The sequence below is a fragment of the Rhizophagus irregularis genome, chromosome 32 (assembly GCF_026210795.1).
Source record: "Rhizophagus irregularis chromosome 32, complete sequence".
NCBI classification, from domain to species: Eukaryota; Fungi; Glomeromycota; class Glomeromycetes; order Glomerales; family Glomeraceae; genus Rhizophagus; species Rhizophagus irregularis.
Window position 1 is genome coordinate 1,163,758 of NC_089460.1, and position 13,823 is coordinate 1,177,580.

A 13,823-nucleotide genomic window follows, 5' to 3' on the forward strand; every position below is an offset into this window, starting at 1 on the left:
ATGTGCAACAAAACGTTGAGGCAATTAATTACGAAAAGTACGCAAAATGATAAAATTGGAGTAACAGTAGTGTGTGATAGATGGACTAATATAAAACAGGAACATTTATTTGGTGTTATTTTTATAACATCAACAGGTAAAACACTTATTTGGGATGCAAAAGATATCAGTGATGAAAGATCAAAAACTGAAAATGTAATTGATTATATTAAAAATATAATGACAGAGGCTGAAAAAAATAAAATTAAAATCAACTGTTTTGTCACTGATTCAGCATGCTGCTGCATGGTATGTATTAAGCATTTTTTATAATTTTATTATAAAAATTAAATTATTTTTTTTTCAGTTAGCTTAAAATAATTTTTTTTTTTTAATACTTTATTATAGATGCGATCATGTCCTATTATAAACACGCTTACTTACATATATAAACTTACAAAATATAAGATAAACAAATACATATAAGAATTAAGCATTATGAAACAAGACTACTTTTCATAAAGAACAAGTCGATCTGTCACCTAAATGATCACATCATTGTTAAAAACCATGATGCGACCTCAAATTCAAAGGTGACTGTCATGATCTACCTAAAAATTTGCCCAATGACTGCCACGATGGAATGCCAAATCATTCCATTTATTCCAATTACTTTCTAACATATTACAGCCAACATTTTTAACACCCACTTCAGTGCGTTTACTATATATGTGACTTAGCTTTTTTATCTTTACCGCTAATACCGCACCGCTTTTCTTCCTTTATTTGTAACTCGTTCCTTGGTTCCCAAATAAGCACTTTGAATTCTAATAAAACTCTCCCAGTTATTTGTTTCAGTACCTTATACAACAATTTTTCTTCAGTTATTTTATAGCACCTTAATAATTCTATTAACTGACAACTAACTTGATTCTTCATTAAAAATGTAAAATCATATAAGCGTCCAATATCCCACATACCAAGCTCATTAATTTTAACTTTTAATTCTTGTATATCTATATCATCTCTTGAATACTCCTGTATAATTTTAACTAAAAAAATTTTTAATCATCTACACGTCATAAATAACATGCATGTATGATTCTTTCTTTATTAAAAAGCTGTATGTACATACTATCGAATACAGAATAATAAATACATATATAATTAATTCGTTAAAACTACTAAAAGAAGTCTATATATTTTTCTTTCAAATAAAATTTGCCATATGTAAATATTATCAAATATGGAATGGTATGAAACTAAAAATAAATTCAATAGACAAACTGTCTATATATTTTTCTTTCTAACCAAATATATAGCCTTATGTAAATATTATCAGATAAGGAATGATTTAAAATCCTAAAATAATTATTCATTTTTTCCCTTTTGATAATTTGTTTCTTCATAATTAGTCATCCCACAAAAGAAAATAGAAAAACAAAACAAGAATAACTAATTACTTATTAATTCCTTCTTAACACTACGAGGCGCTCTTTATCTTACGAGCCCTTAATTCACACTGATCAATAACATACTTATAAGACAAATTATAAACAAGTCTTTTGTTTTTAACTCTATTACGATATATCGTCAGAGTTTTTAAATCTCTGACACTATTCAACCCCTATGAAATTCAGGCCTTGTAATCAGTGTTTCTCTACGTAATATTTCTTGCCAGGGAAGCACGTTATCCTGTTCTCTAATTTCTAACTTTTGAAAATTTGTGGCAATATTATCAACCACAGTATTCTTACCAGCACTGGACGACTGTTCTGCTACCTTAATATCTTCATGTTCAAAAGCAGCTTCCTTTTTCTTTCTTAATATTCACTGTTGAAGGAGTGGTTAATAAAAATATCTTCTTTCAACATGTTGTATCCTGATATACTTGTAACTTGGTCAAACAGAAACTCCAATTCCTTGTTAGATATATAATGTTTCTTAAGAATATCACATCTTCGTTTCAATCGATGTTTGGAAACTACTAGCTTTGACTCAAATTCATTATTAGTGTAATTCCATTTATTCTTATGACTTTTAAGGCTATTTGTAAACCTCTTTTTATACTTCTCTTGTTCTTTCATCATTTTGAACTGTTTGTTAATACCCAAATTCGAGTATGTAACTAAATAGTTACCTGTGCCACTATCCATTGAAACCTTTTTTGTATAAGTAACGCCTATGCGTTTACTTACTATTTGTTTACTTTGACAATAATTTTTAAACGTATTTTGCATAGAAGGTGTAGGTATTACTATCACCTTTGAACGACAATTCTGGCATACTTTTCTATTGTTTGACATTACATAAGCACGACATTACTACAAAATGAACATGGAATATAGAATCCCAAATACCATGTTCGTTTACCATAACTAAATTTAATATAAGTTGTAGTCTGTCTATTCTTTTCTTGTTTCTTTAATCTATTTTCTATCGCTATAAGTTTATCCAATAATAATTGACGTATTCTACAAAAATACTTATTTCTAGCATTTAAATCAATGGGCAACCCACAAAATACACTTGTTAAGTATTTTGAAATCCTGTATTTAGTATTCATAATAGCCCTATCTGAACTAGTCTTAAACGGCTTATCATATTTCTTTACTATATGTCTATTGTTGGTAATAATCATCAATGTATCTTTTTCTTTCTGTAACGAATCCACATGTAAAAGGATGTAAGACTTTCCTTTTCGGGTGGAGTAAATCGTATCTGCACCCGTATACCGTTTCACTTTTTCTGGATGGAAAAAAGTATAGCCGACAAAAATTTCTTTATTTGGCATCCTATATCTGATTGGTACAATGTATTTACGCCTTCTTTTTAAAAAAATTTGCAAGAAAACAAAACTTTTATGTCTTTAAAGGACTATTAAGCCCTTGTGAACTTGTTCGAACTGATAAGAATGATAATAAAAAGTGTGTTGTTTAAACCAAGGAACACTTTTGTCTTAATACTGAAGTGCTATTTTTCTAGTAACTTAACGAGAAAAAAGCATATTATTTCTTATGTGAAAAATGGACGTGAACGGTACAAGAAAGAGTTTCCGTTAGCTTAAAATAATATTTTTATTTATATTTAATTTATTTTTATTTATTTTAATAGGAGAATCATGCAAGTAGAATATTCTAATAAGATTTTTCTACCTTGTATAGCTCATCAAATGAATTTAATTGTAAGAGAAATTTTGAGTGTTTATCAACAAACTTCTACAAAAGCTGTTAAAATTGTCAGTTAGTTTCATTCATCAGCTTATTTTATGGGTTTACTGAGAAATGAGCAAAAGTCATTATATGGTAAAACAATAGCTTTAACAAGTTCTTGTAAACACGATAGAATAGTTATTATTTTTGCTTTAATAGTATTTTAAAAACAGAAGCAGCACTTAAGGTAATTTATTTTTTAGAAATTTTGCATTTCTAATTTCTTGATATTAAGTTTAAAATAATTTATTTAATGTTAATTTTTATTTTTTAATTAGATATTAGCTACAAAATTTGTGCCTGAACGTCTTGAAGGTCCTTCCATATTGTAAAGTGGTTCACAAAGAGTCAAAGACAAAGGCATATATCAAATTCTACAAAAAAATTTCTTTTTCCTGATATAATTGCCATTATTAATGATCCAAATTTTTGGATTAATCTATATAAACTCCAAAATTTAATTTTACCACTTTGTACTGCATTAAATAAATTACAAAAAGATATAGCATGACTTTATGAAATTGTTCTTGCCTTTGGATGGGTAATTAAAGTATTTTCTGATTATCCAAATGAAAATTTTTCTAATAATATGATCACCTGTCTTTAGCGTTGATGAAATCAGTGGGAACAACCTCTTTTACAAAATCTCTAGTTTTTCATTCACAATATTGTATTTCACTTTTTAATAAAAATATACAGAATCTTTTTTATACACATTTTAGCTAATGGGTTAATTATTATTATCAAATCTGGTTTAATAAAGTGCCACAATGCATTTTACGAGAATATCTTTCATATCAATGTAAAGTATATTCTTTTGATATGCAAATATTTAATTAGTTTAATGGAAATATAGTAGATTTTTGGGATTTAGCAAAAGGAGATACGTCTGAATTATCACAATTTGCTCTTTACTTATATGGAATTTGTGTGAATTTAGCTTCAGTAGAAAGGCTCTGGTTAAATATGGGATTTTTGCATTCAAAACGTCAAAATCGGCTTAATATATGTAAAAAATATCTATAATTTAATTGATTGTTTCATATAAATTAATTATAATTTTATTAAAAGCATAAAAAAGTACTAGGAATGAGTCAATTGAAGAGTGATATTTTACGTAAAAACAAATAGATAGCAATTGAAAAATCTGAAAAACTTTATAAAAAAAATCATATTGCAACTCCTATACAACCTTACAAAACTTCTGATAGTGAAGAAAATGGATATAGTGATATTGAAGAATATAATGACAACGATATTATTCAAGTTAGTGATAAAGATGATACTCATCTAAGGTTGCTTGCCGAAACCTAGGAGTTTAGGCAAAATGGCGTTTTGCCGAAAAGCGAAATTCTGCTGAAATTATATTAAAGTTATATTAAAAAACTGGTGAAACTTTGGAGAAAAGCGAAACTGCTGAAACTTATTATAAATGCCAAAACTGCCGAAACTCTGCTGAAACTATAATAAATCTATAGTAAAATTTTGACGAAACTAATCGTAGGATTTTGAAAAGGTTTAGACAAGCAACCTTATATTCATCTACAACATGTAGAAAAAATATCTTACTTTGAAAATGATGATACTGTCAATTCAACAGAGCAGTAGATATGTATAATTCAAAATTGAATAGATATGGTTGGAGAGGAAAATATTGATCATTCAGACAGTAATGAAACGGGTCCAAATTTTATAGCTGTAGATCGTACTATTCATTCTGCTGATGATCTACTTGCAAAATGGAATCTTTATAGCATTTTTAATAATAGTTTGGAACCTCCTGTTTTTGTAAATGCAATGATTAATTTAGATTCTAATTAGAATAATATTTGAAATGTAATTGTACATAAAATTTCATTTAATGAAAAATATTTACAAAATTAATAGTTTTGTTTAATAAAACTGTTGTTTGTACAATAATAATTGATTGTGGAAATGATTATCAAATCTAAATGCTAAATCTGAAATAAAAAATGATTGGTTTACATAAATGACTAGGTCATCATGTTAAAATGACCCAAATGACATGTAACCAGTCATTTGAGTCATTTAAGGTCATTTGGGTCATTGGCCATCACTGTTCAGATCAGATTTGGACCAGATTGGTTTTCGTTATCTGAATTGGATTCAGACTGAATTGAATCAAGCTCATTTCAAATTTGTATCAGATTAGATCTAATTATTTTTGATCCAAATTCAGATCGGATCGAATTCAACTTTTTTTAATCTGAATTTGGATCAAATCGGATTCATTTTAAATCCGATCTGATTCGATCTGTTCAGAACACTATCCCCTCCTAGGTAAGATATGTTATATATATAATTCTTTATATAATATTATATGTAACCTAAGATCTATAATTACCCCTCTTCTCCTAAAATATTAGGTAATATCTGACAGCACCCTTACTGGATATCAAAATAATTATAAAAAACTGAAAATAAAAAAAAGATCAAATTGAACCTTTTTTGGCAAAAAGTCAGTTATGAGTTTTATAAAAAATATCTGGGTCCTGTATAAATAATTGTAATTGAAATTAAATAATTATAATAATAATTTTTATTATCTTCTCTGATAAAAACCGTGGAATTAATAATATCTAATTGGAACATAGTTATTTTCTTAAATACTTTTAATAATATTGATAATTGGTATTTTTGATTTAAATATTATTGCATTATATTTATTGGTTATATTCAGGAATTTACAGCTTATAAAATACTAATACAAATTACTTTTAGAAGAACCTAAATTTTCCTCTTTTTACTAATTGTATTATTGCTTTCAATTTTGTATTTTTTTAGAATAATTATGTCTGGATCTCTTAATACAATAATAAAAGAATCATTACTTCTTAAGGAAGTACCATAATTAATATTCATTGATAGATACTAATATATTTTTTGGAATACCAGATTTGTTAATCAAGAGTTTAAATAATTTATTAAATTGATAATGAGTACAATAACCTAGTTCGAGATAGAATGCATACGGTCCTCAGTTATAAGTCTTGATATTTTTAATTAGTACTTTTTATTTGTACTTAAAAAACCATTTACAACTGATGATGATTGTTTTAATTGTATTTCAAGTTTTTAATATGCTTTTAATTGCCGATCTGCCTAAAAATGGCACTGCGTTACTAATAAAATTCGGGAATAATAACAATAATAAAAAAAAGCAATTTTTGCATCTCGTGCGTGAAATAGGTTTCACCCATTTTACAAACAGAAATATCATAAAAACAATATTTTCTTTCATTTTATGACAAGTCATATTTGCCAAAAAATTTTATAATTATATTTCTGTAACTGGTTTTCTTCAACTTTCACTTGTTTTTAATAATAAAAATATTTCAAAAAAGCTTTTAAAAACAACTTTAGAAGCTAAAAATTATAGGTTTTTATTGTAAATAATGCAATATAGTAAAATGAAATATTGAAATTTCGTATATTTTAAGGTGTAAATCTGACACGCGTGCATAGTAAACTCATTATTTTGCATACGAATGTATAACTTTTTTTTGCAAATTCGTTTTTTTCAAGTATTTTTTCAGTATATCATATGATTTTTTTTATAGTCAATATGTCATTTATGAGATATCCTTTTCCTTTTTTGAAGTTTGTGTTCTAGCACAAAATTGGCAAATTTAACCCCAAATTTTATTAGTAACGCAGTGCCGATTTTAGGCGGATCGGCAATTAAGTTTATTTTTAAATAGCATTAATAATAAAAAATATTAAACATTTAATAATATAGAATGATATACTGTAAATTATTTGAAATATATCATCTTTGATTATAAAAATAATAATTTATTTTATAAAAATTATTATTTAGAATATTATGCCAAAAAACTCAAGAATCAAGATTAAAGAAAGAAAAAAAAGCCCAAACTAATAAGTTAATGGCTTTTGAACTAATTTGCCCAGAAATTTTTTTTTAAATGTTATATAATAATGTTCTTGAAAGATAAAATTTGCGTCATCATATTAGTTTCACAAGTTTACTTTGATTAAGCCTAATGCCAATACATTAAGTTAAAAAGATTAACACACTTAAAAGTAGTATATGCATTAAAAACACAAAAAGCCGCTACAGTTTCACTTTCTGTGACACATTAGAGGATAAGGGCAATCAGAAATGTTTACTACAATACTTCACAGACACAACAGTAATAAAAGTTATTAAGAGAGGGAAGAACAATAAAGTAAACTTCATTTTGATTTTAATGTTAATTCTATTTCTTAGTAAAGAAGAAAGATTCTCTAAGTAAAATCAGAAGCCTTCTTAATAATACAAAAAAAAAGTAAAGATCTCATTTATTTATAATAAAAAACAAAAATCACGTGGTGTGATCATTTGTAAAATTTCTTCCCTACAAAAAAATCAAAAAATCAAAATGGAATTCAACCTTTTTTTGCTCCTTGTCACGATGAGTGAAGATTTTAAAGAAGGAAGAAAATTTGAATGTGAAATACGGAAAACGGTACATAGCAGAAATTTTCGAAACTAATATCATCAGAAACCCGATCACATCTTTACTTAACCATGTTTGTTGAAAAAAAGAAAAAAAAACTTTAAAACAATGATTTTGAAGAAAAAGATCGAAAGAATTTTAATTAATTAGAAAAAATTTTTTTGTTGAATTTTTACAGTATTATTCATTATGCACATATAAATAATATACAGTATGTATTCAAAAACACTTAAACTACTTCATATCTAAATTTATTTTATTTCTATTCATTAATTTTAGTAAATTTTTCATATATTTTGTCGCAAGAGATGTGAGATGATACTGAAGGAAAAAAAAAGCAAGGAAAATTATTAATGATATACAGTTATAATATGAAAACGCTTTTTTAAGATATACTTACTTCATGTTCAGAATTGTGATCATTGACAAATTTGTGTGCTAATTCATGACAAATTACCATGTACCAATATGTCATCGCGTCAATTGTAGGTTCAATTTTGTACAGATCAAGGTAAATTTTGAAATTAAAGAATAGTGCACGATCCTGATTGAATGCCATTAAATTGGATTTGTCATAAAAAATGCGAATAAATTTTGGTGCGCAATCAAAGACTTCAATAAGGTCTTTTATTATTTTGGCAAAATGATTTAATGAATTTTGATGTCTTGAAAATATCTCAGATTTATCAATATCTTTTGGAATATGAAACTCTATACCATCCAAAAATTTCTCAAACTTTAGTGAATAATCTGAATGATAGTTTGTGATCAAATTAATAAAATATATTAGAATTGATACATAATTTTAAAATTATTCATAAATTATAAATTATTATCCATACCTTTAATGTTTTTACAATAAATCGTTTGGTTTTCATTCAGATAGCTTCCCAAGCTGGGCTGGGATATTTGAATTACATTCATGAAGGTCTTTCCAACTTTTATAGTAACTGGTGGATCGTAAGGATTAACAGGGATTTTAATCTTTGGGTAATTTCCTTCCATCAAATGATTTTCAACATTGATTAACTTATCTTCTTCTTGTTGTTTCAAACAATGGTAAATATAATCATGATCGCAGTCCTCAAACATTGTTCTTAATGATTTAAATAAATCTTCTAATTGAGAGTCATAATTTGTTGAATTCTGATCTATTTGAGGGTCATATTCTGTTTTATCAACGCCACATTGTGAATTTTCTTGATTAGCATCATTATTAGAATACTTTAAATCTTCAAGAGGTGCCTTTAACATCATAGCTAGATAATTAATTTCCCTTGATTTACGTGATTTGTAGATATACATGACTAAACATTTTGAAATATCAAGATAATCTGGTTTTAATGTAATATAAAAATTAAATATACACTTTTCTTGATCTTCAAGAATACATGCAGTTACAGGCCGTATTTTGTAATTATTTTTGGCTTTCATAAAATATTTCGCTTCAATTTTGTCTATCCCTTTTACTTTGAGTTTTTTAAGCCATCCTTCATTTCTTCTAATGAAATTTTTAGGATAATCACAATAGAATAAATACGCTCTTTCATCCAATTTTTTTTGTAAATCTTGAGATTCTTTTGTTTCTTGAGTATTTCCTGATACTTCTACTTTTTCCTTGATAGATTCACTCAATGATTTACACCCCAAACACTAAATTAATACATAATAATTAATACTTTTTTTTTAAAAAAAAAAATTTAAAAAAAATTATCATCAAATATAAATATTAACATACTTCATAAAGAAATTTGGAGTAACCTTTCGGAATCATCGATAGTTCATTATAAATTTCTAGATACACTACGTCATCATTTATATAAATATTCTCAACAGAATCCAAGTCATATTTTTTTCCTTCGGACACACCTAATAAAATGGGCTCTGCCTTCATCCTTGTAATTAAATCCGGATTTTCTTCTATATTATTAAAATCATCAGCAAGTTTTTGTAAAATAAATTTATAATTTTCTGTATCTCTCCCAACCGACTCCCAAACTTCACGTGACGATTTCACTAGCAACTCGGCGATTTTTACCGCAGGTGGTTCATTTTTGACACCACATTTTTGTAAAAATTTATTGGCGCTCTTCCCAAAGTCTATAAATAAAAAGAATTCGCCAAAACTGATACAAAAAAAAAAGTTTGTTAATTTTGGATATATTTAAATAGGACAATATTTTATAGATAAAATAATAAATTCATACATTTTTACCACTTCTTTTTGTCCCTTAAAGAAACAGTTATATGGACTTTTATGAATAATATTTTGCTCTTTATTACGAATGGGAATAAACTCGGATTCACTTAAGAGATTCAACTGTGAGTTTGTAAATGTATCCTGCCGTGTTTCTAAATATTCAAAAATGTCTTTTGCTTCAACTTCAGATTTTGGTCTATTCTCAGTTAGCTGTTTAATGAGCCTTTCATTATCAGGATGTTGATTTACACCGAGCTTTTCAGCTTGATCTTTATAAACTCTTTCTATAACATTAAATCCCATTTTTGCGCAATCAAAATTGATAAAACATTCCGATGGTTTAGCATATACATCTGGCTTGAAACAAGGTAGGAATTCAATGGCTATTGTAGCAGGATCATACTCATGAGAATATTTCTCAAAATTATCAATAAAAGATTTTAAAGCTTTATTGCGAATTTCCTTTTCAGTCGGTGGTGCAGACAACTTGAGAATCTCTGAAAGGGTTGGATATTGTTGTAATCCCAAATTAATTAAGAACTTTGCTGAAAAATTCAAATTTATAAGTATACTTAAAAGAATAATAAATTATAAATTATAAAAATCAAACAATATATCTACCTTCTCCAGTGTTAAGATCCCATTTTTCTGTCCATTCAATAGTAGGTAAAAGAAATTCACGATATAAGTCTAGCGGTACGAATAATTCCCTCGCGATAAAATGTTGATCATTTGAATTATATTTGGGCCATATTTTTGCGTCCTTTAATCTATCCCATTCACTTTTATTGAAATTATTTAATTTTGAACTAAGATATTTTGCGAGTTGCATATGATTATAATTTACTCCACTTGAAGCATAATCAATGATACGATCCACTTTGATAACCTATTGATCATAATTAATAAATCATAAGAATTTATCAATGTCACAAATATAACTAAAAATTTCTTAATTTCTCACTTTATTAACACCGAGAAGTAACATTAAATCTTTGGAATCAAAGAATTTTTGAAATTGGATTTTCGGTAGGTCAGAGAATAAATTAGATGCATCAACATCCTGTAAATAAGCATCATCAGGGTTTTTCATGCCACATGTTGTTGGAATGCATTTCTTGCAGATAAATAACCCACGAATTATATTCTTATCATTTTCGGAAATATCTAGATTTTGTAGACCCGCTGCTAAAGTAATATGAACCGTTTCTGCAAAAGTAGGATTAATTTCTAATTCAGGGAGGTCAACAATAAATCTTGCCCAATGAATCAAAGGTAACTCATCCCATTGAAAATATTTTTCCATCTCAGGATTTTCAAAATTTTCGGAAATATTATGTGGCAAAACGTCATCAGGAATTGGAATTTCTATACCTGGTAAAATTAAACTCTTGTCGTTGATTTTTAGCGAATTCTGTTCTCTCGAACCAAAAGCATATTGAATCGTATTCAAGGCTTGAGGTTTATCTCTAATGCAAACGATAGCCGATTGCATAAATTGCGTAAATTCATCCGAATTAGTATTATTACTCTCTGACCTATGAGATATCCACCACTTCAAAAGTGCAATTATTTCAGTTTTTTCAGATAACGATCGACTTCTCAATTCACGTAAAACATCTTGAAAAGATAATACTTCTATAAGTCTCATATCCTTCGCTTTTTTGAAAAAAGGCTCACAGTGTTCTAATATAATTTTTGGAACAATCGGAACTTTTTTAATGAATGCTTCCGTTTTTGGATCAGGAATTCGAACATCAGATATCGGAAGGATCCCTTGTGTTGATAGAATCGGCAAATTTTGGTTCAAACAATCAAAAAATTGTTTTTCGATGATTATACCAACAGATTCTTTTGGCGTACTTTCATTAAACGTGAAATGTCCTAGAACATGTGCTGCACGTTTTTCAAGATGTTCTATATTTTCGACATTAAGATCCATTTTTATTTTATTCATTTCATTCTCATATAAAATTCTACACAATACTCCTGCTAAATATAATATTCCCTCATTAAACTCCTTCAAAGGTTTGTTTACTAAATCGATTGACTCGCGTTCTACACTGGGAATTACATGAGCTGACAAATTTGAGAAACATCCTATTGTTTGTTGGGTTTGAAAACCAATGTATAATCTACCTTGTTTCGGATATGGAAGTAAATTTTTAAAAATTGAAGAAATATTTTTATTATAATCTCCATCAAATTCAGTAAACATCAAGTATATAGGTGTATATTTTGGTAGGTCCTTTTTGGTAATTCGTTTCATTTCTTCAGAAAACTCTTCATCAACTGTGATTTCCAAATTTCCATCAGCAATTTTGAGAACTATGAAAGTATCTTCTATTTGATAATCATTGATTAGTGATTGCTGCTCTGAATTTTCTTTTTGGACCAGTAATCTCTCGACGTTCATTCGAATATCTCTAATATCTAATGATTTAAGCTTAAACGTCTTATTTGGAGAATAGGTATTAAATTCTGAATTAATATCTATCGATTTTTGACCTTGCGATTCCCTTGATAATTTTATTACTTGTGTATCATTAAAGTATACGATTATTTCTTTAATATTGTTCGTAAATCCCTATATATATATATAAATATAAATATAAATGAGAAATTATGAAAAATGTCATAATATCATTATTTCATATTTTTATGGAAAACTTACTAATGAATTAGAAAAGAATCGCGTAAATTCTTCAACATTTGGAAACTAATTGAAAAAAAAGCTTAGTAATACAATATAAATATAATAGTAGATTTGGAATTAAATAAATATTTACTTTTTCAGGCTTTCTCAAGTGCATTGTGAACGTTGTCCACTTTTGATCTTCGTCGACGGTTTCACCATCTTTGTCAATTTCACCATGTTCCGTAGTTAATTGATTGTTCTCCCAAACAAACTTCATTCCTTGTCCACCAGACATTACACTAATAATAATCGGATAATCGAATATTATTAAATCAGATGCATTTGATTACAACGAAAATTTAAATTAAAGCGTTCGTTCTTACGATGGCTCATCACAAACCGAAAACACTGAATAAAAACCGACGCCAAAAGCTCCTATCTATAAGTATATAATTAATTATTAAATTAACGAACAAATTATCAATCAAATTTAATTTAAAATTAACTTACTTTTTGATCACCAGGATTTCCTACAGCGATTTCCTTGATCCTATTCCAATCTTGGGGTTTAAAATGGTCTCCATCATTTTTGAATAAAATTGTTACAATTTCATCCCGTAGTATATTTGTATTTGTGTTTGGATCTTTAGTTTTAAAATAAATCTTGATCATAGTTGATTTAGCGTCATCTTTAAAAATAAATAAATTTAACAAAATTATTGTTATCGTTATAAAAAATAGGATTACCCCAGCGTACCCTTCAAAAATGTCACGAAACGGCCGGCATTAATAAATTAAGAAATTAACTATGTGACGAATGAGGAGTGACGAATAAGTTTTTACTTACTCGAAAAAAACTAGTCCCTCAGATACTTATAGAAAATGGAAACAAGGAAGGGTGTGGCGCATGTGACAAAAAACAGTCACGTGAATTTTCGTGACATTTTTGAAGGGTACGCAGAGGTAAATCTAAAAATAGTTACTGCGCCACCGTCACGTGATATTCGCTGCTGGAAAATGACAATTAAATTTACCGGAATTTTGTAATAATTCTCGATATATCACGAATTCACTAGAATAACTATAGATGTAAGTTAAAAAAAATTAAGATTAGGATTATGAAGATTAGGATTATTTTCTATTTTTAACAATTAAGAGATTAAAAACTACCGAGCCAAAATTTTGTCGACCAAACATCTTTGATTGACTTTAACTTCTTCCTTATTTGATCTTGAAAGGGTAAAAGACATTGAGAAAAAAGATTAAAAAATTTTTTTTTTTTTAAGAAAGATATATATATATATATATTATAA

At 27.4% G+C, this 13,823-nt stretch overlaps 5 protein-coding genes across 5 annotated transcripts; 2 read left to right on the forward strand and 3 right to left on the reverse strand.

The window, feature by feature from the left end:
- On the forward strand, window positions 1-355 carry OCT59_023047 (uncharacterized protein; the record flags this gene model as incomplete). Its single annotated transcript, XM_066150519.1, has 2 exons — window positions 1-288; window positions 347-355. The coding sequence occupies 2 exons, from the start codon at window positions 1-3 to the stop codon at window positions 353-355; spliced, it is 297 nt and encodes a 98-aa protein (XP_066006543.1).
- A 1,244-nt stretch (window positions 356-1,599) lies between these two features.
- Window positions 1,600-2,069, reverse strand: OCT59_023048 (uncharacterized protein; the record flags this gene model as incomplete). Its single annotated transcript, XM_066150520.1, has 2 exons — window positions 1,600-1,801; window positions 1,888-2,069. 2 exons carry the CDS (start codon window positions 2,067-2,069, stop codon window positions 1,600-1,602), a joined length of 384 nt encoding a protein of 127 aa, XP_066006544.1.
- Window positions 2,070-2,284: 215 nt separating this feature from the next.
- Window positions 2,285-2,773, reverse strand: OCT59_023049 (uncharacterized protein; the record flags this gene model as incomplete). Its single annotated transcript, XM_066150521.1, has 1 exon — window positions 2,285-2,773. One exon carries the CDS (start codon window positions 2,771-2,773, stop codon window positions 2,285-2,287), a length of 489 nt encoding a protein of 162 aa, XP_066006545.1.
- Window positions 2,774-4,157: 1,384 nt separating this feature from the next.
- OCT59_023050 (uncharacterized protein) lies at window positions 4,158-5,012 on the forward strand (the record flags this gene model as incomplete). The annotated part of the gene is made up of 3 exons (XM_066150522.1): window positions 4,158-4,200; window positions 4,327-4,486; window positions 4,862-5,012. The coding sequence occupies 3 exons, from the start codon at window positions 4,158-4,160 to the stop codon at window positions 5,010-5,012; spliced, it is 354 nt and encodes a 117-aa protein (XP_066006546.1).
- Window positions 5,013-7,788: 2,776 nt separating this feature from the next.
- Window positions 7,789-13,760, reverse strand: OCT59_023051 (uncharacterized protein; the record flags this gene model as incomplete). Its single annotated transcript, XM_025330857.2, has 13 exons — window positions 7,789-7,993; window positions 8,073-8,422; window positions 8,515-9,325; window positions 9,411-9,798; window positions 9,880-10,417; window positions 10,494-10,761; window positions 10,837-12,459; window positions 12,547-12,591; window positions 12,662-12,809; window positions 12,894-12,949; window positions 13,021-13,199; window positions 13,545-13,591; window positions 13,681-13,760. 13 exons carry the CDS (start codon window positions 13,758-13,760, stop codon window positions 7,907-7,909), a joined length of 4,620 nt encoding a protein of 1,539 aa, XP_025167457.1. The 3' UTR covers window positions 7,789-7,906.
- Between the last annotated feature and the right edge of the window lie 63 nt (window positions 13,761-13,823).